The sequence below is a fragment of the Cucumis sativus genome, chromosome 3 (genome assembly GCF_000004075.3).
Source record: "Cucumis sativus cultivar 9930 chromosome 3, Cucumber_9930_V3, whole genome shotgun sequence".
In the NCBI taxonomy this organism is placed as follows: domain Eukaryota; kingdom Viridiplantae; phylum Streptophyta; class Magnoliopsida; order Cucurbitales; family Cucurbitaceae; genus Cucumis; species Cucumis sativus.
In genome coordinates this window covers 7,883,855-7,906,926 of record NC_026657.2, presented here as the reverse complement: position 1 = coordinate 7,906,926, position 23,072 = coordinate 7,883,855, and the positions used below count along the sequence as shown (strand labels likewise).

Sequence of the window (23,072 nt, the reverse complement as noted above, 5' to 3'; positions counted from 1 at the left end):
TCTAAGCTTTATAAATAAATTATATAACATATTTTTTTATATAAATTTAGATGGTTGAAATGATCCTCTGTTAGGTCATTCAAGGTTATTAAAACATTGCAATATGTTCTAGAAAAAAGAAAAAAGCAAAACAAACCATGAAAAAATGCCATATTTTCTCTTAAAACCAATCTAAAATTTTGTCTAATATTTTCTACTTGTAGAAATAATTTATTAATTTTGCCATTTTTATTCCCTAATTCTGGTTAGATTTGTGGAATTTGACCCTTAAATTCATCCTTGGATTCCTAAATACCAATTCAAGAAAACTATGATTTTTTTTTTTGTTCATATTGGAGTAAGTTTAATTATAAATTTCAGTATTTTCTAAAATTCATATTTTTATTTTTAGTCTTTGTCGTTTTACTGAAACATTATTTTAGTATTGAAAGAGTTGGATTTAAAATATTAATTTGGTTTATGAATAAAATATATACTTATGTTTCATCCCTATTTTGACCATATGGATTTTTGTACTTAATTATAATAAGATGTATCATAGACCCAGCAAGGTGAGTAGATGAATTGAAATAGGTGATATAGTTTTATACTTTATCATAGGAGCTTTTGATATACACCAAACCCTTATAAATAAATATCAAATATGTCAAAGTCTATAAATTAATAAGAAAATAAAAACTTAACCATAGTTAAAAACGTTCATAAATATACACTTTCGTAGTATTAGTGATAGACAGATATTAATATTTATTCTATCAGCATTTATGAATGATATTCTTTTATAATTATAAATATTTTAGCTCATTTTACTATATTTGAAAACATGTATTCTTGAAATTTAAAAAGTGCATAATACTTAAATAAAACGTTGAATAAAACTAAAATCTTAAAATGAAGGTGGTTCCACCCCTAATCTCTATCGACATTTAATATTTTTTCTCTAGTTAGAAAAAGTTTCTAATAATTTTTCAAAGAAAAAAATCTTTATTTTTATTAAGATAAATTGTCAACAAAATAATATTTAATAAAATATTTACTTCATATAACTATCTTAGTGCAATCACTTTTGCCCTTTATGATTTTGCTATGTAAATAATTTAACATTTTTTTATATTTAAAAAACTATTTTTATTTCTACTATTTTGTAGGAAGTTTTTAAAAAATAGTAAAATAATTTATAATAATGAATTTCCTCGCACGATATCTTTTAGATGTGTAAAAGTAGTAAATTTAAAAGTGATAATGCTCTGATAGTCTATAATTATCGTTCAATAGCCCTTCGATAATTCTATAATTATCGTCTAATATAACTAATTTTATCATATTTGTAATATATCCATTTTTAAAAATTGATGTCATGAGTTGTTTTTTTCTAAATTTTTTTCGTGATTTGATGTCGTTCATATAGGTGAGAATTTCGACATATAACTTTGTTATTTAATATATATATATAACTTTAACTCCCAAACCCTTACCTAAGTTAATTAATTAATGCTTAAACTATAAGAAAACAAATATGATATTTCGTGCAAGACACGTTATTTTATAAGGGGAAAATGATGAATAATAATACTAAAAATACCCACATCCACATTGTTAGATTTCAACCTTTCTCCTCCTCATTGGCGGTTCATATTCAATGCATCATTTATTTTATTACATTGAACTATTAGTTTGTTTGTATATATAAATCAAAGTCATAAGTAACCTTAGAAACACAAAGATGTGACTTCTTAATTATATCCCTACCCTCTAAAATAATTTTATATTTCCATTTCTTGAATTGTTTACACTACTTGTGAAAAATTAGTACCTAATAAATAATAAAAATATACCAACGTTTAAAATCATCAGTCGGTTAGCACCTACCCATCTTAAAATTTATATATATATATATATAGTTTAGTTAAGTTAGACCAAATCTCTTATTATAAAACAATCAATAGTGGATTCATGATTTTATGTTGAGGATACCGTCACACAATTTATATTAAGATGAATAAAGCAAAAGCTAATTGTAATTGAAGTTTTCGTTTTTCAACTATGTGGCTTGAAGATCATTCCTATAAGTGAATTCTATTGTTTTTTTTCACTGGTGTTGTATTTTAAGTTCGGTTCCCTACCTCGTTTTCACCTATCAACTTTGGCTAATTTAATGAAAATTAAGTTTGCACAAATTAAGTTTGGTTGTTAAGAGTACAAATTTGACCATTAACTATGGTAAAGTTTATGAATTTCACTAATAAAAAATATATTTTTTATGTGGGTTTTTGACTAAATCAATAAGTGTGTATCAATATATTTTATAATACATCGTGCGTGTAGGTGAGAAAATTGAACGTTTAACTTTAAGTTCAAGCACTATTGTTGAATATGTTCTTCAACAATATATCGTACCGCTTCGAACATTCGTTTTTGTCTATTTTGATAATACAACTCATTTATTTGAACTTCTAAGAACATACATAATCTTTATTGTATTCATTTTTTTAATCATACATCATAGAAATTAGTCTCTTCCATTTTCATTTATTGCTTTCTAGAGAATGTTAAAACAAAATATAAAAAAAAAATTTAAAGAAATGACCATGATACGATTGGAATTAACTATTATTCTTACGTAGTTTAATTACTAATTCGTTTAAAAACAAATCATTTTAGGTCATTTGTTAGATGAATTGTAATATTATTATTAACTTTTTGAATCGGAGAATGGAGTGAGAATTTTCATTTTGAATCGGAGAATGAGATAGGGAGTCCAAGAAGATGATGAAAATAACTCTTCCCTTTAGCAAACTAATCATCTCAAACGATCCAAATAATCTAAAAAAAAACTAATTATATATGTCTATGTTAGACCGAATAAGAAAACATCCCAATTTTTCTTAGAAAACTTGGTATAATGAACATAAAAACTTCGAGAAGTTGGATTTATTTATAGCGAGAATGAAATGATTAAATTTTTTTGTTAAAGCAAACTTCTTAAACTCCAATAATGCATTCCAATTCTATGAAGTCTCTTCACCACTAAAGACGAAAGGATATCACATCATGACTCGACTTAAAATCTCAAAAAATGATGATCACTCTTGACCGAAAAAATACCCTTTTTATCAAAGTAAGTACAAAACATATCCATTTCTATTTTTGTTGAACGATGACGTGTTTTAACTTTAGTCCTTACCATTTAAAAGTCGGAATTTGAGGTATGATTTGATACAAATGTGGAAGATAATCACTTTAGTAGGAATTGCTTTTTAAGGTTTCATTAGATTATGGATATTACTTATAAAATTTTGATTTGAATTTGTAGTCTAAGGTATGAAATCTAAAGGCATAGTCAGGATGGCCGAGTGGTCTAAGGCGCCAGACTCAAGTTCTGGTCCTCTACGAGGGCGTGGGTTCAAATCCCACTTCTGACATTTTAATATTAATATTAAAGATTTTAGATTCATTTTTACCCAAATTTATTTAATTCTAATTTAACGAATGCAATTTTCATTGCACTATATATATATTTCCCATCATTTTACTCTGACCGTCATTTTTCTTTCTTCCAAGTCCATCGTCAAATTCTTCTTCCGCTTCGTCTTCGCTACCACGTCTCTGCATTTACCTATGGATTTTGCTCTGCTAATTCCGGTTGTTTCAGTGATTCTCGGTGCCTTAATTGCCGTTATCTTCTTCGGAAGCTACTTTCGCAAGCGAAGATCTGAAGTCCAAACCATTTCTCATCCAGAGCTTCCATCGGATCCGAAGAAGCACCAGAAGCCGTCGCAGACTAAGAAGTCTCACTCCAAACCTCACTCTCACTCCTCCGAGAAGGTCTGTTTGATTCCTGATAAACTGCATAAAGTGACGACAGAATTCTCGCAATTTTGTTTTGTGTTATCTAGTGCACGATTTTCGTATTAGATTATCTAGGTTAGCTTCTTCTTCGTCTGCTGAGTTTCGAAGCTGCGAGTACGGCCTTGTGATTGAATTCTTCATCGATCATCGTCTGAATTGCGAATGTGGTCTAATTATACGTTGCTGGTTAATTTTTCGGTGGACGTATGCTAGTTATTGAAATGATCGCCATCTAATTTATTTTTAGCCATATCTTCTTTGTTTTTCATGATTTTTTTGCTGTTTGTTCATCCTAACCTCCTGAAAATGCTATTCCTGTCTTGTTACTGGTTCATCACTGTATTTTGCTAACTTTTCAGTTAAACATTCATTAATAGCTTCATACGAACTACTTCGAGCTTTGTGCTGCATTTGCTTTTCTTTTTTTAAAATTCATAAGGTGTATGCGGTCAGAATGTTGTCGTGTTATTCTAGTCTGATCTGCAGAGGAAAATAGTTGTATTAGGATCCAAATGTTGGAAATCCATATATTGTTTGCTTAATGCATTGAATAGCTTTGATATTTCTCTTATACTTAATTTTTCCTCTTTTTATTTTCAAATGTAGGATCAAAACAAGAAACATCACCCGTTAGATTTGAATACATTGAAAGGTCACGGAGATTCTGTCACTGGATTATGCTTCTCCTCAGATGGAAGTAATTTGGCGACTGGTAATACGGTTAATCCTACTATATCAAACTGTTTTTCACTTGATACTATCTTTTGCTGCTTATTCTTATATGCTGTGACGAAAGAGAAATGTATATAACTAAGAAGGTTGGATTGTGAATATTGTCCCTGCCTACATTTTATTTGCTCTCATGGCTGAAGTATTTTCAATTGAAACTCTCTCAGCAAAATAATTTTCCAAGCAATAATTAAATTAGACTAAGTATAACAAGTTTGCTTATGTATCTTTTTCAGTTGATAAGATACTCATTTTCTATATTAAGCTCATGTATTGTATCGATTAGTGATCTCAATTATTTCTAATCCTCTTTTTCTAGTAAGTAACAGGTTCTAAGTATTTTTCTGTTTCAATCGTCTGTGTTAGTGAATTTTTGTGGATTCATTCACATATAGAGACTGAAATTTGAACCCAGAGTTTATGCTTTTCTAATTTGATGTCATTTCTCATCTTCATTGATCTCTAGTTATTGACAAAATGTCCTATGCTACTGCGGCGTTCTAATACTCCTATTAGAGACTTATTTTCTTATATGTTTTCAGCTATGAAAAGCAGCTTCTGTTGTCATTTTTGGTACATTGGTTTTGTTTTCTAGACAGTTTTAGCCATTACTGTATTCTGCATCCTCTTATTGTTGCTCAACAGGCAACAATCGGTGTGGGAATTGGTCTCTAAATTGTGGCATCCAAATTTATATTAATTGGCATTTTTGGTTTTTGTTTGTGGAAGTAGAAAGTATTTGTGTTTAAGAGTTTTATCATAATTAATACACACTGTTTGATAAATGCTTTGGATCAGTTCATTTCAGTATGATATGTTAAAGATTTTTTGTTATCATTTTTTATTCATTGATCTTATCTTATATATTTTTGAAACAGCCTGTGCTGATGGAGTGATCAGGGTATTTAAGTTGGATGATGCATCGAGTAAAAGCTTCAAGTATGTAAATCCATTTTTCAAATCTGTATTTTCAAGTGTATTTATTCTGAGTGCTAATAAAGAATATTTTGGTTTCTCATCCATTTTTTGTTCATTAATATTTCTGCAGGTTCTTGCGAATTAATTTACCTGCTGGAGGTCATCCAACTGCTGTCATGTTTGGTGATGATGCAACCTCAATCATTGTATCCTCTCAAGGTCTGTCTGGTTCTTCTTTGTACATGTATGGAGAAGAAAAAGCCAAACCTTCAGGTGAAACTAAACAGCAAGCTAAGCTCCCTCTTCCTGAAATCAAGTGGGAACAACACAAGGTGCACGATAAAAAATCTGTAATAACCCTAGTAGGTGCAACTGCTAGTTACGGTAGTGCCGATGGGAGTACAATTGTGGCTTCTTGTTCGGAAGGTACATTAAATTTACCTTACAACAAGCAATTGTGAGGCATGTGGCCATTATTTAAGTGTTTTATGAAGTTTTTTCATAAAAAAAAGTGTAATGCTTGTGAATGATTTTATACTTTCTTTTATTAAACCTCTATGTTTTATGTAACCATTTGTTTTTGGAGATCTAAAAGATTTAAAATTGCTTTCTAGGGACTGATATTAGACTCTGGCATGCAAAAACGGGAAAGCTGGTGGGTGATGTTGACACTAATCAATTAAAAAATACCATGGCTACATTGTCACCAAATGGCCGTTTTATTGCAGCAGCTGCTTTTACTGCGGATGTGAAGGTGAATATTTCTTGCATTTGCATATTTAATACTAAGAAATTTCTCCGTTTTAGATTCATCTACAGTGTTCTCTCTTTTATGGACCCATGAATGAAGAATTGAGCAGAAAACATTAGCGAAGATAAGCCTTAACATACATTTCTTTATAGTGAGACATTGTTTATGTGTACTGGTCCAGTATCATATATTCTTACCGCCTTAAAAAGAATAGACAAGTGAATGTGAATTTTGGTTTTAGTCATTCTAGCTCATGGTGTATTATAATTTATTGAAGTCATTTCAATTTTACTGGGAAAAAAAGCTACCAATATCACAATATCGGTGTTGTTTTATACTACCCGGTTTTAATTTTTACACATATTTTCGATCAATAAGACTAGTCTTTGATGTTTTTTCGTCGATATATTTTTCTTGGCAGGTATGGGAGGTTGTTTACTCAAAGGATGGTTCAGTTAAGGAGGTTTTGAGGGTTATGCAGCTGAAAGGACACAAGGTTGTTGTTTATGTATTATGTGAAATTCATGATGTGATTTAGTTAGTTAGATTCAATTAAAAACTGACATGACCGTCTCTCCTTTTTCAATATTCTGTTTTCATTCTGTTTTATCACTCATCTATTCTTCAAGCCACCCTAATTTTTTCCGAAATATTCTGAATGGTTTTGACTTCCTTGTGAGTTAACATTTTCTTTCTGATGTCCAGAGTGCGGTGACTTGGTTATGTTTTACTCCAAACTCGGAGCAAATCATCACTGCATCAAAGGATGGTTCAATGAGAATATGGAACATTAACGGTACGTAGAGTCATATCAATATTTTTCATGTGTAAACATCTGTTAGAATTTCACAGAGTACATGACTTGTAGCTTTCGCAAATGAATACAAAATTGGTCTACATTAAGAAAAAATTGTGTTCTCTAGATATACTGTACGATATATCTTTTATCTAATTAGAGCATGTTTGGATTGACCTAAAAAAATGTTTTTTCAGGAAACTCATTTTTATTTGAACTCTTTTGATAAATTAGGTTTAAAATACACTCCAAAATATATTTTTAGTAGTTGCCAAACACCATAATTTTTCTAAAACGACTTGTTTTTTAAACTAAACACTTGAGAATGTATTCGAAACACATCATTTGTTTTATTTTTTATTTTTTTTTATCGCCTCTACTTGGCTTCTTGTTCATTTATAAGTGATATTGTAACACTATATATTCTTTTACCTCTTAATCAAATTAAAACTTTAATTAATTGATTGCTTTTTTTTTTCTTGTTTCATGTAAACCAAGATAATTTGATGACTTTAAACGACTGACATGTTTCTTGTATATTTGTGGTTATTTTCTTTTTCAAGTGAGGTATCACCTCGATGAGGATCCAAAAACTCTCAAGGTGTTTCCAATTCCGTTACACGATTCAAAAGGTGCTACAGTGCATTATGACCATCTCAATATATCCCCTGACGGAAAGATACTAGCAGCAACACACGGTTCCACACTGCAGTGGTTATGCGTTGAAACTGGAAAGGTTTTGGATACAGCTGAGAAAGCTCATGATGGTACGAACAAGTCAAGTAATTTTACCGCTTGTTTTCTTTCCCTCTACAAGGTTCTATAAATAATATTGATTGCCAAAATGGATTCTCTCTCTTTCTCCCTCTCTTTCCGGGGGGGGTTCTATTTTAATGGATTGAGTTGCACCTGACGATCCTAATCCCAGTAAATTAAATACTCACTTGAGAGCAAGACCTACAACTTTTTAAAAATTTTCTTAGCATCATGATATTCAGAGAAATAGTCGTATAGTGTTTGGAAACATTTTTCAATTCAACTAACCAAAAAAACACTTTTTCAAAATGTTTACGGTGTTCACAGACACATTAGTAAGTCAAGTGTTTACCAGTATTATTTGTGTATACATCTTTTCTTCCTCAAAACTAAGTTGAAAACGTATATTCAATTTAAGAAAAATTTCCGTCACCAGTATTTGTATACATCTTTTCACCAGTATTTAAGAAAAATTTACGTTGGGTTGGGTTGGGTCGGGTCGGGTCTCATCTTTCTTTTTATTAGGACAACCAAAAGAAACAATAATTTTTAGCTTCCCTTACTAGGATAATGGGTGACCCAATTACAACAGTAGTGTATGACTTGATTCATTAATCAAGTGATGATTGCATGTTGTTTTTTCTAGCTACTCTATGTATAAACTTCTTTTATTTTGTATCTTGAGATGATATTTGCCATGTCATTATCTTACATGATTCATGCACAGTTGAATATAGTTTAGAACATTGTGTTTATTATATAATATATATATCATTTAACTTCCTGTAGTCTAGAGCATTGTTGAATTTAAGTTCAAACCTTTGTGAATTAGATATCACTTTATTTGGAACTTTGTAACTTTCAGTTTCGGCTGACCGAATGCTGACACCCACTTCTTAAAATTAATGCAGGTGATATCACATGGATTTCGTGGGCACCCAAACCTATTCCATCAGGTAAAACTTCCATCTCATTTCTTCTTCATTGTCGTCTCCTTTCGGCTTTCGCTGCTAAGAGATGTCGAAATATTAGATAAAGAATTTTCATAAATATAAAAACGAGAGAATTACATAAATATAAACTGACCATAACATAAAACCACACTTAAAAACTGCATTATTGTATTATGTCATTTAGTTTGAATTTTGATAGTAACACAATGCGAGCACGACTTGATTTGAAAGCATAGGAAGTAAAGAATCGAGAATAGAAGAAGCAAAGTTAAAGTCTTTTTTCTTTCGATTACAACTTCAACAACACTTGTATATATCTTAAATTTAAATAACTAAAAGAGATATTGTTCAACTTGAAAGATTCTCACGCACCAAAAATTTATTATTAAATCTTGCTTTTCTAGTTTACTTTATTATTGAATTAGTTGATCAGTCTACAAAAGTAACCTAAGAATATATTCATTGGTTATAATGTGTCCGTTTGGTCTTTGAATACTCTGAATAAATTTTTGCTGCTTTATTGTTTATTAGCCCTTTTAGTCTGACTTTTGAAAATATATTCACATGGTTTGAAAATTATCATTCTTATTATTTAGCCATACCAAAATTAACTTTGAGGGGCCAAATGATTTATAAGATTTATTAAAAGTATAGGAACAAATAGAACAAACTTCAAAAAGACTGGAAATGGTACTTTAGCCTGATATCTAATATTATTAGCTTTATTATGGAACAGGAGTTAAAAAGGTAATGGTTTTGGCTACTGCGAGTGTGGACAAGAAAGTAAAACTATGGGCAGCCCCATCGCTAAGTTGATCACGAATCAATTTTGTTGGCTGAGATAAAATTAACTTTGGTCATTTGGTATAATTAACCTTTTACCAACTGCTTGGTTTTCTTGAAAAAAGTTGTCTAAATTCCATACTGGAAGTCAACAATTTCAGCAGCCACGGCCGAATCTTGACGGGTAAAACTATTCAATCTCTTTATTAACAATAGAGGTGGTTTTGATAACACGAGGTTGATTTCAAATGCGAGAGGTCTTTTTTATACCAAAACCTTTCCTATAGCATGAAGAAAAAAAAATAAAAAGAAGAAGAAGAGAGGAAAGTAATAGTTTTAGATTTTAAATTATCACGTTATGGGTAAAAGAAGATGTTAGAGAAATTAGATATTTGTTTAATTACCGGCACGGTGGATTGATTTGATGAATACCTATGTGTTTTGAGTGGCTTAAAGAAAGATTTGGTTTTGTGTTTCTGTTTTATCCCGTCTTTTTTTTTTTTTTTTTTTTTTTTTTTTGTTGGAACCAAAGTGATTTAGGCCTTTGAAGTTTTAGGACATTACTCGTCGTCTTTGTGTAAATATTAATGGTTATTTAGGTTATTAGACTGCTATTGATGCTTCCTTTTTATTCGTAGGATATTTAGTTTATATGCATTAATCAAATTTAGTTGAGAATTCTTTTATGCATAATTGAATTAAGAATTTAATTAAAATTTAATTTGGTTTAATTTTGATAACAAAATGTCGATGTAATGTTAGCACTTGAGGTTTTACGTTCTTGATACTTCTCTTCTATTTTTATTAGGATTTCTTTGCATGACCGATTTATTTCTGTTCATATCAGGGATTTTTATTACATAATTCAACTTACTACTTGAGATTTTGAGATTTTTTTAAATGATAAATCTGTTAAAATGTGTGTACATAAAATATCACATTTAGATTGATATTTTATTATGTTTTTAAATTGGTATTTTGGTTTGGTTTTGGTATATTTGAAAACAACTTTATAGTGTTTTTTAAAAGTTTAACTAAATCTTAAGGAAATTGACTAGTTTTATAGGTAGTGAATTTTTAATATAGGTAATAAAACTTTTTAAAAAATTCTTAAAATTGTTTATTGTCCAAATTCTACAAATAATTTGAATTTTTTCTTTTAATATTAATTTATACCCGTTCTTCGAATTTCAAACGGTCTCTAAGTTTACAAAGTTCTCTGTGCTTCCTAAGCAGTTTATGTTGGTCAATTCTACATTTTTCTTTAAAAAAGGATTTTCGTGGGAAGTTCTTTGAACTGATTAATTTATATCTAATAACGTAGTTAAATAATCTTGGGATTCCATGTAAAGTGGAAGTGTTGTGTTTAAATTGGCGTTAAACAACCAAAATATGCATACTTATTTGTGTTTATTGAACATGTACCTTCGATTGGCCGATATTCGGAATTCCCACTCGAAGTTTGAGTTGCTTGGAGCAATCACTTTAGCAACAATTAAGAATATCGGTAAATCAGTCCATGCTAAAGTAATGCAAATAATCATGTAACATATATCCGAAAGTGATCCCAAATGTTCTTTGCAAAGAAAGAAAACTCGGATCGGGTGATATAATTTTACTCTAATTATTTTAGAAAAAGAAAAAATATAATGATTTATGACTGAAAAAAGGACAAATAGCGCCCACCGTGGGGCTCGAACCCACGACCACAAGGTTAAGAGCCTTGCGCTCTACCAACTGAGCTAGACGGGCCCTGTGGTAAGAAAAATGTTGACTACTAATTAAGTTTTAAATTATTTTCATATCAGTAATTAATTTTAACCCAAACAATTTGTTCATATTTTTTAAAAAATACAACGAATTAAAACTTAGACTGAGAAAATTTGGAAAAAAAAAAACCTTTTAAATTCAAAAAATGGATATATACATAGCAGTTTAAGGGAATTTATAAAATCTATATGTGTTCTATATGGTTGCATGACCTTTTAAATTCTATATGTTCTTATTTACCATTTGTTAGCTTCTTTCTTTTCTTTCTACATTTTACCGAGGGATTTAAACCTTCAACATTCTTTGGGTTTTAATAATTAGTTTAGCTATTTTTAAGTTGGCCTCTCGTCATTAGTTATATTTGTAAAAAAGAGAATAGAATTTTAAACAAAAACGCATTACTTACATAAGAGTAATAAAAAATGAAATTTAAAAAATTATAACCTTCGCCCACCGTGGGGCTCGAACCCACGACCACAAGGTTAAGAGCCTTGCGCTCTACCAACTGAGCTAGACGGGCTGTTTTGAATACCTAATCAGCCCTTTTCAAAATTCACAAGATATTAGAAACGATTTACAAAATAAGAAAACACCATAGGGTTAAAATCAAAGAACAATACCTTCGCCCACCGTGGGGTTCGAACCCACGACCACAAGGTTAAGAGCCTTGCGCTCTACCGACTGAGCTAGACGGGCCGTTTTGAATGCAGAGTCGAACCTTTTAAAAATTAACAGATCTATATATTAGAAATAATTTACAAAATAAGAAAACACTATCATGAAAGAGGGTTAAAAATTGAAGAATACCACAACCATCGCCCACCGTGGGGCTCGAACCCACGACCACAAGGTAAAGAGCCTTGCGCTCTACCAACTGAGCTAGAGGGGCAGATGTTAACAAAATTGAATAACATAGTAAATATTAGCACAAAACGGTTTTTTCCCTTCCACCTAGAAGCCGAGCAACGTACATAGAAGATTAATTAGAGTAAACTGGAAAAAAAAAAAAAAACAAAAGGACTGGAGGAAATTTTCAAGAGGCATCAATGATCTGAGTCTCCATGCATGATGAGTAAGTTTATCTATCTACACATTTTGCAGGCAACTAATAACAAGTTATAAGTACAAGTGAGACGTCTAGTAGTACAATAATGTGAAGAAGAACGACTTAATGAAGGGCATCGGGTTGCCTTTCTGGCGATGAGGCTTGGAATTCTGGTATCGTCTTGTAAGATTCATAAATCCTTGCTAAGGTAGGAAACTTATACTGCATTATCCAACAAGCAGAATTTTGTTGTGAGATTTTCGAGACTATGCTTTTTCTAATTGTCTTAGAACTAAGAACGACATGGGGAGTTTTACTTTAGAACTGCAGCCTAATCTATGCAAAGTGCAACCAGAGAAATTTACTTTAGAACTTCAAACGATCAACCTCTGATTTTGATGGATTAGATGTACCTAAAAGTGCAATCAAATACTTGGAATACATTTTTAAAAACTTTTTTAAATACTTAAAAGTTAATCTAAACAAGTCTTTTAGCGCAAAGTGGAGTAAATCGTCATAATTAATCAAAGTGATGCCTAGTTATAATAAGGTGCTTGGTCGCTTTGTTTTTTTTTTTTTCTTTTTTTTTCTTCAAATGGTTGAAGTTTCATAAACTTAAGAGGAAGACAGCATGATGGTTTTTGTTTTTCATAAAACGTGATAATTGGGAAGTGAGATAGAAATAAGAATGAAGAAAATACAATACCATGTCAATGCCGAAGTTCTCAATAGCACTTGAAATTTGGGGAGCCAAAAATACATCAGCCTGCATAAGACAAAACAAGTTCATGACCATGATGATGAAAGTTCAAAAATAGAAATCTTAAATAGCAAAAGAATAGAGAATATTTTGAAACGTGCCATATGTACTTCATCTCCCAGGGCATATTGGCCAGAAAAATCCTTCACCAGCTTCTCAAGAGCTGTAATACACAACAGATGCAAAATTGAGGACGTTTATACACGTGTCACGTGTGTCTACACACATTGATTGATTGAGTGCACTAGTAATAAGGCAACGCAGTGAATAATTTTGAAAATCACTTGTGTAATTTTTAATGTTTAGAATTTAAAAGTATAAAATTAATTCTAAACAATTGAAAAAGGTGTTTCGACATAATTTGAATACAACAAACAGTAATTTTAACAATATCAAACTTCCTACGCAGAATTGAATAATGAATAACTTCTTCACAAACATATATACCATTGAAGCCTTTTTCTAAATTGGATTGTGCCCATGGCAGCGGCTCTTCTGGTCCAAAATTTTCCCCGATGGTTTTCTAAACAAACATATATATAAACGTGGACTAGATTAACTTTAGATATATATATATGTGTGTGTGTGTGTGCAGATAAATCATATGCAAATGAAAAATCTACCAGCAATTCCAACATAATAAGAGGTTGTATGCTTGAGCTGACTATACTTGCCACCTGCAACATAATTTCTCTATCAACATAATAATACACAAATTATATGTCAATTCTCCTTGGCACAGAATTATAGATTCTTTTTCCAGTCTCTGAAAATCAGAAATCACAAATTTACTGCTCAATTTTGACTAGGGATAATAGCGCTATTTTGTTAACTCGTTAGAAACTAAAAGTAATAATTTAATTGATGCAAGCTAATCCAATGCTGTTTAAACCAAGTCTTCTCATATAGAATCAAGACAACAAAATTAAGATCTCAAATCCTATAAATGTTCCAAAAGATTTTAAAATTTAGTTCGATGAACTTGAAGATAAAAAATGAACTGTAGGCTTGTAAAGAAGTACGTAAGAAGAATAGTTAAATGCTAGAAGACATAGATCTATAGAGCTCTCTTTTAACCATCTCAATTTGTAACTAATCCGTACTAATCTTACTTGAAGATGACGAGATTTTAACCGAAGATCAGTCGGCAGCAGCGCCTTCTGTGGATATTTTTCTTCCAGATACTGAACAATAACAATAAGGAAAATGCAAGTGTTACAAGCATAATCTAAAATAGTAAGAGCTAAAGAGAATCAAAACGGCACGAGAAAAGAAGGATCGCTAGAATATTCAAGTCCGTGTGAGAATCCAGAATCTTCTGAACTGAAATTTGCTTAGCCATTGCGGTCAATTCAGAAGTTCACTGTTCTTCGTCATGGACTTGAACGAAGTCATCTCAATTCTCGCTATACTAACCAGCAAAATCGCGTACGAATCTGAAACTACCACAGGACCATCAACTAATACAGGAACATACTTAAGAGGATTTAGGCTCTCAAAATCTGCATCTCGGAAGCAAAAAAAGAAAGAAAGAAAAATCGTTCAGCAGGTTTCTATTCTATCGATACGCATTAACACATCGATCTTGAGATTTACCTGGACTTAATTGTTCTCTTGTCCCAAGGTTTACTGCTCTGTACTCGTAAGAAAGCCCTAAGCAAACAGTCGGAGAAAACATTTCTGTTAACAGAAGTATCACGTTCCACATCTTTCATTTGTTCGATTTACTATCACGACCTTCATTCCATAACAGAATCAATTTAAACAATGTCACCATGCGTTTTACCGCAGATCAAACTCGAACTCTTCTACTTCAAACTCAAATCATTCTTCATTCATCCGATTTATAATCACAATCTTCATTTCCGCTTAGACTCGATTTAAACAAGATAAACCGTACATTTTACAACAAATCAAACTCGAATTCTTCTGTACTTCAAAATCGAAGATGAATTTTCCAGAAAAGTCAAAGAAGAAGGAAAAAAAACCTTTGAGGTTCAACGCAAAGCGAACACGCCACGAGCAGGAGCTCCGCCAGAAAGAATAAAGAACCAGGTCCGAAGACGTTGACGAATCGTCGGAGCATTTCTGCAATAGCAAATACAAAAGTAAGATAAGCATTATACGACATCTCCTAAAGATTTCGAAACAAGAAAATGAATCTGTCTCTTCGCAATCATATTATCTTCAGATCAAACGATTAGAAGAAACTATGCAAACTGAAGAGAGAGAGAGAGAAGATACCAAAGCGTGAGATTGGAAGTCCATGATCGTCAAAGATAAGAAGAAAAGGCAAGAAACGCTCCTTGAACAAAAGCGGTTAAATAATGAAAGACTGTGGCTGAATTTGGCGTGTGGTGTATTTATACGAGGAAACTCCAGCCTCGAGGGTAACGATTTTTAGTTAGGACGAGAAAGAGAGAAATATGTTATCCATTTGTTTTTTTTCTTCTTTTTCACTCATAATAAATGTGTAAAATTATATAATCTTTATTAAATTATTATTTGAAAATGTCAGTCTATTTTACAAGAAGTTATTTTATTTTTTTCAGTTTAATGGTAAATATTAAAAAGTATAACAATTTTAACCTTTTGATAAATTTTAATTCTTAGAATGGCTAAAAAGAATTTTATTGTAGGTGTTTAATGAATTATAAAACATATTTAAATTGCCAACAAATTGTCCCACCCTTTACTAGATTAGGGACTAGTAATTATAATTGAATTTAGAAAGTTGAAATTGAAGACATAATTGTTGGTGAGGATGGCATGGATATTCATTTAATTATTTTGATCTAATGGAATATTATTTATATGGAGTAAAGTTTAATTAAGCAAAAAAAACTTAATTTAGCTCAAATGCCTAAATTCAAGCCCATAAAGTCACCAAATGACTATATACATAGCTAAGTGAGACAAAAAATTTTAAGTTCAAGTATGTATTTAACAATTTCTTTTTATATTATAGAACACTTGTACCAAAAACACTCTTACACACATTTTAAAGTGAAAACATCAAATAACAAAATCATTTTTTAAAAAAAATAGCTCATAACACATATTTTTTACATATTACAAATATGACAAAAATAGTGATATCAGATGACTATCAAATGATAATTATAAGACAATCAGAAGGTAATCATAAGATCATCGACTTTTAAATTTGTTACTTTTACGATTTAAAAAATGTAGACTCTGTTATCATAAACTTTAAGATTCCCTACAAAGTTTATTAAACTAAAAGTGTCTAACTAAATTTGAGCAAGGCAGGCACTTAGTCCATCGTAGATAGATCATAACATTTTACTAAATTTTGTAAATATTTTATTATAATGAAAAAATTGTGTTATTGACAATACCAAACTTGTAATTAAAGTTAAATTCTCGATTCAAAAAAAAAAAAAAAAAACCATGCCTAAACTAATGTTCTAAAAGATGAATTTAAAAGTGATGGAATCAAACTTTCCATCGTTCCTTGAAATCAAAGTTTAACAATAAAGCTAAAATAGTAAAAAGTAACATTTAAAACTATGGAAGCTACATAAAAATATAATTCAAACCAATAACTTCCTCCTTTTAAGGTAACATTACTAGTAAACAAGCTTCAAATTTCGATGGATACACAAAATTACATATATATATATATACATATTGCATTCATCATTATCTAAACTTGCTCTGACTTAGGCTCCATTTTAACCCAAAATCTTCTAGCTTCATCATCACCTACTTCACTGCTCACAATATAGGAATAGACAAAAACAAAGAACTTCATAATAAGAACAGTGTAAATAAGACTTTCATGAACGCAGTTTCAACAAGAAAATGAATATTAAACCTGTCAGCAGCTTCTTCCTTGGAGATCAAACTAATTTGTTGAGATGCAAGGAATTCACAGAAGGTATGGAGGTTTTTTTCGGGGTAAAAGTTACGGAGATGGCGGAGAAAATCGTTGAATTGCTTCGGTTCCTGTACAAAACATGAGTAGTTTTATTCATGAGCAGGAAGAATATAATATAAGAGGCAGATAGAGAGTGACAGACTTGTTCGATAATGCAACCCTTGCGAAGCGCACGCAAATACTCGATAGCTTTTGTGTAGCTATGACCATCGGAGGAGTTCTTGATAAGATCAAATATTTTGCTCATCATGCCACTGATTGCTTTACTGATCCATTCTGGACTATCTCTTCTAGACATCATAGCTTCAAAATCTTCAAGAGGAGTTGTATCTCCAATCTTTTCGACTTTAACTGTAGGCATATTGGCAACAGACTCAACGATTTGAGCAGAAATCTCTTCATTGTCTTCTTTATCGCTTGAACCTGATGCTTTTTCACGTAAATAATGCCTTCTTGATTTCTTAAGCTGCATTTTTAAGATCATATCGAAAACTTGTGTATAAGATAAGGCTTGTAGGATAATATAATTGTATCTCGAACACAAGTTCGTTGATGAACTACCTTTGGATTCTCCTTGAGTTCAAATCTTTTGTGGAAGGTGTTGATAACAGATTGGTTTTGAGAAAACAAGTCCGGATCTGGCTCGGTAATTTTCTGGAGAGTTCCATCAAGTGGAGGTACAGCAGCATCTGGATCCTTTGATTTCACCTCGAGATGACGGTAGAAACGCTGCCAACACAAGAGAGATGAATCTTATAACAATATCTTTTCGCAACCATCATACAATGCTATGGGCTGTTTTGATCAGTTCGAATCTAGAGATCTGTGCAAATTGGTGGACAAAGTATTCCCAGTAGCTTCTCAAACTTTCATAATCATGGCATAAAGAACCATTTGAAAGTTCGTAAATAACCGAACACACACAATTCAAGGGCCAAGGCAGGCAACAAATCCCATTAACAGAAGAAGCCTCTTAAAATGAATTGGGAAAATTCGTGATTTGTATTGATTTGAGAAAAAAAAAATTTCAAAAAAGTCATTTTTAGTTAACTCTTTTGATAAAAAATAAAAAATACTCAATACTTTGAGTGGTATATCAAACACTCAACTTTTTAACACGTTACAGACATATCAAAAACTACTTTGAGTGGTCGTCAAACAATCAAATTTTTTCTACAACTTATTTTTTTAATTCATGTATTCCAAACATGGTCTATTTCGTAACCCACTTGTTTTCTGTTTTTTGTTTTTAAAGAACAAGTGTGTTTGGTAACTAATTCATTTTATTTTTTTTAATACAAAACCTTAAAAGAAGAAGCTTTTAAAATTATACCGTGTTTTTCAAAAACAAAAGATAAAATCAGTTACCAAATGTATATGACATTTTTTTTAATAAACAAAAATTTAAAAACAGAAAAAACAAAAAAATGAAATGGTTACCGGATGAGACCTAAATGATTGAAAAAATAAAGAACATAAAAGGTATACAAACCTCCAGAACAGGATTTGGAGTGAAATCCGGCTGTAGAATTTCCTCTCGCCCATCTGGTGCAAGATCAAGCATCTTAACAAAGTCATCTGCTGCCTCTTGCTGTTCTTCACTTGGCTGCATCAATGCTGGCAAATTGCTGAAGGATGGAAACTGGAATTCCCGAACATCCTCCGCAAATGGGAGTACATTGAAGAATAACGAATCGGCCTACCACAAAAAGGATCATAAATTGAGAAAATTAATGTGGTAGGTAAACTATATAAAACAGAAAGAGTACTCAATAGGGGAATACAGAAATGTATTTAGTAGACATACAATACCGTCCTTCTCGGATATATTGGGTGTCAAGACACCCACAACAACACTCCCCTGTCCTTGTCTCCAAACACATCGTACTATCGCCACTTTGTCCATTTCCTTCATTGCTCTGGCTAGAGCAGAAACTGCAACAATAGATCTTTTATTGCCTGGTTCGGCAATGAAGACATTGACATCTTTCATGTAGTAATGCCTTCAAAATAATTAAGCAAACCAGAAGCGTTCAAAACACAAACTATGAGTATAAAAGGATTCTTTAACATGATATGGAAAAGAAAAAAACCAAGACAGCTAGAATCTACCTCATTATATGAAAGGCATTTGTAAATCCGAGCAGCTTCACGCTCTTTTCTGTTTTGAACTTCACTGCATCCCATTCAGCGGTCGATATCGGAACCACTTGAGGCCCATACCTATAACCTTTGATCCTAAGTTCTGGAGGCACTACCTTACTTGGTTCTTCGGCACTTTTGTACTCATAGTCTACCTTGACTTCATGCGTGGCAAATTTATCAGTTAGAGGTGCTTTATCAGAATATCTTTTCAGAGTAGGAAACTTCTCTTCTGATGTTTTCTTATAAACCCATACCTGATTAAATTAGAGCATCAACATTGATAAATGATAATTATCAATCATGTGTCAAAGAGATAGAAGAGCCACCCTTAATTTTTTACCAAAATTTGAACACTGTTAAAAATTTTATGATCAGAGTAGCTGAAAATGTTGGGCATAGTCATATTAAAGACCAAACACTTCACCTTAATCTTGATAACCGAGCTTATCTCAAGATCGCCTCTGAAAATTGTCACAGGCGCTATACTACGAGTCCGGATTGCACCTAATAATGAAGTTGGACTCTCCACATACACCATTTTTGCATTTGTTTTCCGTGAAAATATGTTCAAAAGAAGGTCATTTTCATTCATCGTTTTCTCAATTGCATCCTGACCAAACCTCCCTCTCACAACAACACTATCCATTCTTATGCCATGTTTTGTCATCTGTTGTGCAATGGTCGTAACTTGATCCTCTTTAGTTCCTTCATAAGGTTCTTTTATAGGGAATAGAGCATCTGTCACAAGACATAGACGTTTCTTCCCCCTTTCTGTCTCTCCAAATTTCTTTATCAGCATGTCCATTCCTACAATTATGGCGTCAAGAACTACCAACAATGTCAAGGTACCAAAGACATGAAGACTAGAAAATTTAAGAAAATTCAGATGATCTAACCACAAACAAAATTACTTTATGTCCATTGTTATACAATGAGTTAATAAAATCCTCTAGTGTGTAGCACAATAAATAAACCATATTGAAAAATGATTTGTGTTTCATTAATTCTTTGAAAGTCAAGCAACCATCATAAAGAAAACTAAAGCTGGATCATAGAAAACCTAACGAGTTATTTGTAACATAACCCCTAAGGACCTAAGGTCCTAAGTTCAAGACCCTAAGTTTAAAACTTCGACTTCAATCTATAACTATTTGGTTTTTTTTTCTTTCTAACAACATTTTTACTATGGTTTTTATATTTCCTAATCAAACAATTGAATTCTTAGTCAAATTCTAAAAGGAAAAAAGAAACGTTCTTAAAACTACTCTTTTTAGTTATCAAACCTTTGCTTGGTTTGTTAAAAAGCTTCTAAAAAGCACAAAACAAAACAGAAAATATATATGGAAAGAAAGTAGCATTTATAAGCTTAACTTATGTGAAAACCAAATGATTATCAACCGAGACTTAATTAATAGCTTAAACCATTTTTTTAAAAAAACTAGTCTTAGAGTTGACAAAACAGACATCTCTAAGAAAAGTAGAGTAGACCATAAGCATAGTCCCAGGGATCAATCCTGATACCACTGTTATTTAAACAAATTTTAAAATTAAATAAATAAAACAAAAGCAAAACAAACAAATAAGTGCAAAGTAACACGGTAACAGCAAGAAATCTTTGATGATGAATGGAACAATGCAAAGAATGTCCAATTTACAGAAACAAAAAAATCACAGTTCGAAGCGGCAAGAAATCTATTATAAAACAATACAGGTATAGAAAGCAAAGCATTATTCTCCACGGATTCATACGAACAAAAATTCCTATCAATATGTTGGATACAATCACCAGAAACAGTCCCTCGAGGGATATGTTTTAGAACATCAACAAGATCACCATCAACCACTTTCATTTTCTGTAAAACCACCACATGCTGATATCCTCCAACTTCCTCTGTCAGCTCATTTTTAGTGTCTGCAAATTTCATTGCAAAGGCAAAGTAATCCGTACAGTAATCTTTTGTAAATACGAACAAGACCTCAAACGCATCAGCTAATGAACATTTAAGAGAATATAAATTACAATTGCGAGAGAAAAACCTTCAGTTCCAAATAGAACAATCCCTACTTCATCGTACTTGTTGTAGAGTAGCTGCATCCAAATAAGGTACTATTGCTTCAAATAGTTCCAAAGAATATGTTCTAAATTTCTAATAAATGAAAATTTCTAATAAATGAAAATTTCTTTGGTTCATAACAAACTCTTAGTCCTCGATAGAAAGAAAAACTCAAAATAAGTTAAAAACTACTGAATGTCGATAAGCTGTCAATGGAATACCTTCTTCTCTACTAGCATTGAACAAACTTTTTCGACCTCGGGGAGAATAGAGTGCATTGATGGACCAACATCCAGCACCAGCACCAAGATTTCCTATTCCATATAAACATAAATCCTTGGATGTGAGAATATGCATATAGAAAATAATAATAATAATGAGACCCAAGCATCAGCACAGTCTATCTAGGTCATAATTTCAATCCAAAATTCACTCAAATAATTGTTCCGAAACATTGTCCCTGTCAAATTCACATTCAAATTCTCGAGCTAAAAAAGGACAGAGATCCTCATAACATTCAGGTTTAACAGCACTCGATAACCTCTGAGAAACTCAACCCAACATCATCGACCCTTATGAACGCCTTAGACAACAAAACCCTAAACCCCTAGCAGTAAATCCACCTACATTTGGCTCGTGTAAAAACTCAATTTCTTTCGACTGAAATACTGGGACCAAACTCCACAGAAACCAGCTCTGATTGATCGCGCAAGAAGAAGAAGAAGAAGATGAAAATCGAACAAGCAGAAGAAAGAAGATAGTTTACCCTGTTGCGCGCCATTAAAGAGAAGCTTGGTGAAGAAGCTTGAAATGGAGCAGAGCAGAGGCGTAGACTAATTTAAATGATTCGATCGTTCACTTCCCCCTCATCCCCTCTACTGCTTTTACTTTTCGCTCCAATTGTTAATATATGCAAGAATTTCTTTGTTCGTTTCTATTAGCTTATTCTTATTATTATTATTATTATGCAATAAATCATTCTAGCCCTCCATTTCTATATTTAAATAAAATACACAAACATAGGTATGGAAAGACTTCAAATTTTATTTCAAAATAATGAAAATATTTACAAATATAACAACAGAAAAAGTTAAAACAAAATTCGACTCTATTTCAATATATTTTAAAACAGTTCTAAATATTTTCATTTTTAATCTTATAATATAAAGCATGTTTTAGAAGATTCTCTACGGTTGATTTTTTTTCTTCCTATAATTGCATAAAACGGTACATTTTATTTAGGAAAAAGAAATATAGATAAGTATTCACTAAACTTAAAATAATTTGATAAGACTTGAAAAGTTTTTTTTTTTAATTCACTACTAATTTTAACAAAGAGTAGCTTGAAAATATTTAATTAAATTAAGACTCCCTTCTTAATTATTTTATTTTGTTTTGAACACGTAATACTACTTCAATCTCCAAATTTCTTCATTTGTTATCATGATATAAAACACCAAGTCAAATTTAAAAAACTAAAAGAAAAGCAAGATTTAAAAAATTACTTTTATTTTTTACATTTGACTAACTCAGAAATAAAAAATGAAATAATTACCAAAACCTAAATAATAAAAAAATATCCTGAATAGAAAAAAGAAAAAAAAATTATCATGCAAAGAATGTTTCATAATTCAAATGTGAAAGTACAGTCTGAACACTCATTAAGGGTATAAAAATTGTAATGCTTTTTCAAGATTAATGTTTGAATTGCAACATCTGTCTATGCTGAGAGTACAATTGGATGACATTGTAAGCTTAGGATAGCAATTAAAATTTGAGAACAAGTGGTTCCAACATTTGTACTACCCAGCCTAGCATTTCATAGACATCATAAATCAAAACAACATGCTCACAAGATT

The 23,072-nt window shown here is 31.4% G+C and overlaps 3 protein-coding genes and 5 non-coding genes across 10 annotated transcripts; 2 read left to right on the top strand and 6 right to left on the bottom strand.

Moving 5' to 3' along the window:
- The first annotated feature begins 3,339 nt into the window (after positions 1 to 3,339).
- On the top strand, positions 3,340 to 3,422 carry TRNAL-CAA. Its single transcript has one exon. It is a non-coding gene; the product is annotated as a tRNA-Leu (tRNA).
- Positions 3,423 to 3,531: 109 nt separating this feature from the next.
- Positions 3,532 to 10,019, top strand: LOC101213636 (transducin beta-like protein 2). Its single transcript, XM_004133864.3, has 10 exons — positions 3,532 to 3,825; positions 4,456 to 4,561; positions 5,457 to 5,517; positions 5,627 to 5,922; positions 6,111 to 6,250; positions 6,669 to 6,743; positions 6,953 to 7,043; positions 7,607 to 7,810; positions 8,711 to 8,755; positions 9,489 to 10,019. The coding sequence occupies exons 1-10, from the start codon at positions 3,619 to 3,621 to the stop codon at positions 9,566 to 9,568; spliced, it is 1,305 nt and encodes a 434-aa protein (XP_004133912.1). The 5' UTR covers positions 3,532 to 3,618; the 3' UTR covers positions 9,569 to 10,019.
- Positions 10,020 to 11,214: 1,195 nt separating this feature from the next.
- TRNAK-CUU lies at positions 11,215 to 11,287 on the bottom strand. Its single transcript has one exon. It is a non-coding gene; the product is annotated as a tRNA-Lys (tRNA).
- A 465-nt stretch (positions 11,288 to 11,752) lies between these two features.
- Positions 11,753 to 11,825, bottom strand: TRNAK-CUU. Its single transcript has one exon. It is a non-coding gene; the product is annotated as a tRNA-Lys (tRNA).
- Positions 11,826 to 11,928: 103 nt separating this feature from the next.
- On the bottom strand, positions 11,929 to 12,001 carry TRNAK-CUU. Its single transcript has one exon. It is a non-coding gene; the product is annotated as a tRNA-Lys (tRNA).
- Positions 12,002 to 12,121: 120 nt separating this feature from the next.
- Positions 12,122 to 12,194, bottom strand: TRNAK-CUU. Its single transcript has one exon. It is a non-coding gene; the product is annotated as a tRNA-Lys (tRNA).
- A 5-nt stretch (positions 12,195 to 12,199) lies between these two features.
- On the bottom strand, positions 12,200 to 15,501 carry LOC101213403 (glutathione S-transferase zeta class). 3 transcript variants are annotated; one of them, XM_031883153.1, is made up of 10 exons: positions 15,355 to 15,501; positions 15,099 to 15,198; positions 14,707 to 14,763; positions 14,527 to 14,618; positions 14,223 to 14,294; positions 13,734 to 13,787; positions 13,558 to 13,633; positions 13,212 to 13,273; positions 13,057 to 13,116; positions 12,200 to 12,572 (listed from the first exon to the last, which is right to left on the bottom strand). In XM_031883153.1, the coding sequence occupies exons 1-10, from the start codon at positions 15,376 to 15,378 to the stop codon at positions 12,474 to 12,476; spliced, it is 696 nt and encodes a 231-aa protein (XP_031739013.1). In that variant the 5' UTR covers positions 15,379 to 15,501; the 3' UTR covers positions 12,200 to 12,473. The 3 variants fall into 3 exon arrangements, with proteins under 3 accessions (XP_031739013.1, XP_004133911.1, XP_031739014.1); XM_004133863.3 differs by having other exon boundaries at positions 14,527 to 14,612; positions 15,355 to 15,500; XM_031883154.1 differs by lacking the exon at positions 15,355 to 15,501 and having other exon boundaries at positions 14,707 to 14,847; positions 15,099 to 15,204.
- A 1,048-nt stretch (positions 15,502 to 16,549) lies between these two features.
- Positions 16,550 to 22,132, bottom strand: LOC101217407 (ATP-dependent DNA helicase 2 subunit KU80). Its single transcript, XM_004134300.3, has 12 exons — positions 21,980 to 22,132; positions 21,435 to 21,527; positions 21,197 to 21,248; positions 20,940 to 21,071; positions 19,584 to 19,987; positions 19,127 to 19,413; positions 18,822 to 19,017; positions 18,507 to 18,713; positions 17,576 to 17,743; positions 17,157 to 17,480; positions 16,952 to 17,082; positions 16,550 to 16,847 (listed from the first exon to the last, which is right to left on the bottom strand). The coding sequence occupies exons 1-12, from the start codon at positions 21,992 to 21,994 to the stop codon at positions 16,781 to 16,783; spliced, it is 2,076 nt and encodes a 691-aa protein (XP_004134348.1). The 5' UTR covers positions 21,995 to 22,132; the 3' UTR covers positions 16,550 to 16,780.
- Positions 22,133 to 23,072: the final 940 nt, after the last annotated feature.

Excerpts from the sequence above, each read along its gene's own strand:
- LOC101213636 (XM_004133864.3), top strand. The coding sequence starts at position 3,619 with ATGGATTTTGCTCTGCTAATTCCGGTTGTTTCAGTGATTCTCGGTGCC. Across the intron at positions 5,923-6,110 it reads TGTGGCTTCTTGTTCGGAAG|GGACTGATATTAGACTCTGG; the intron begins GTACATTAAATT and ends ATTGCTTTCTAG. Across the intron at positions 7,811-8,710 it reads AGCTGAGAAAGCTCATGATG|GTGATATCACATGGATTTCG; the intron begins GTACGAACAAGT and ends AAATTAATGCAG.
- LOC101213403 (XM_031883153.1), bottom strand. The coding sequence starts at position 15,378 with ATGGACTTCCAATCTCACGCTTTG. Across the intron at positions 14,764-15,098 it reads CTTTGCGTTGAACCTCAAAG|GGCTTTCTTACGAGTACAGA; the intron begins GTTTTTTTTCCT and ends CTGTTTGCTTAG. Across the intron at positions 13,634-13,733 it reads TTATTATGTTGGAATTGCTG|AAAACCATCGGGGAAAATTT; the intron begins GTAGATTTTTCA and ends ATGTTTGTTTAG.
- LOC101217407 (XM_004134300.3), bottom strand. Across the intron at positions 21,249-21,434 it reads CAATGCTAGTAGAGAAGAAG|CTACTCTACAACAAGTACGA; the intron begins GTATTCCATTGA and ends ATTTGGATGCAG. Across the intron at positions 19,018-19,126 it reads AATGCCTTTCATATAATGAG|GCATTACTACATGAAAGATG; the intron begins GTAGATTCTAGC and ends ATTATTTTGAAG.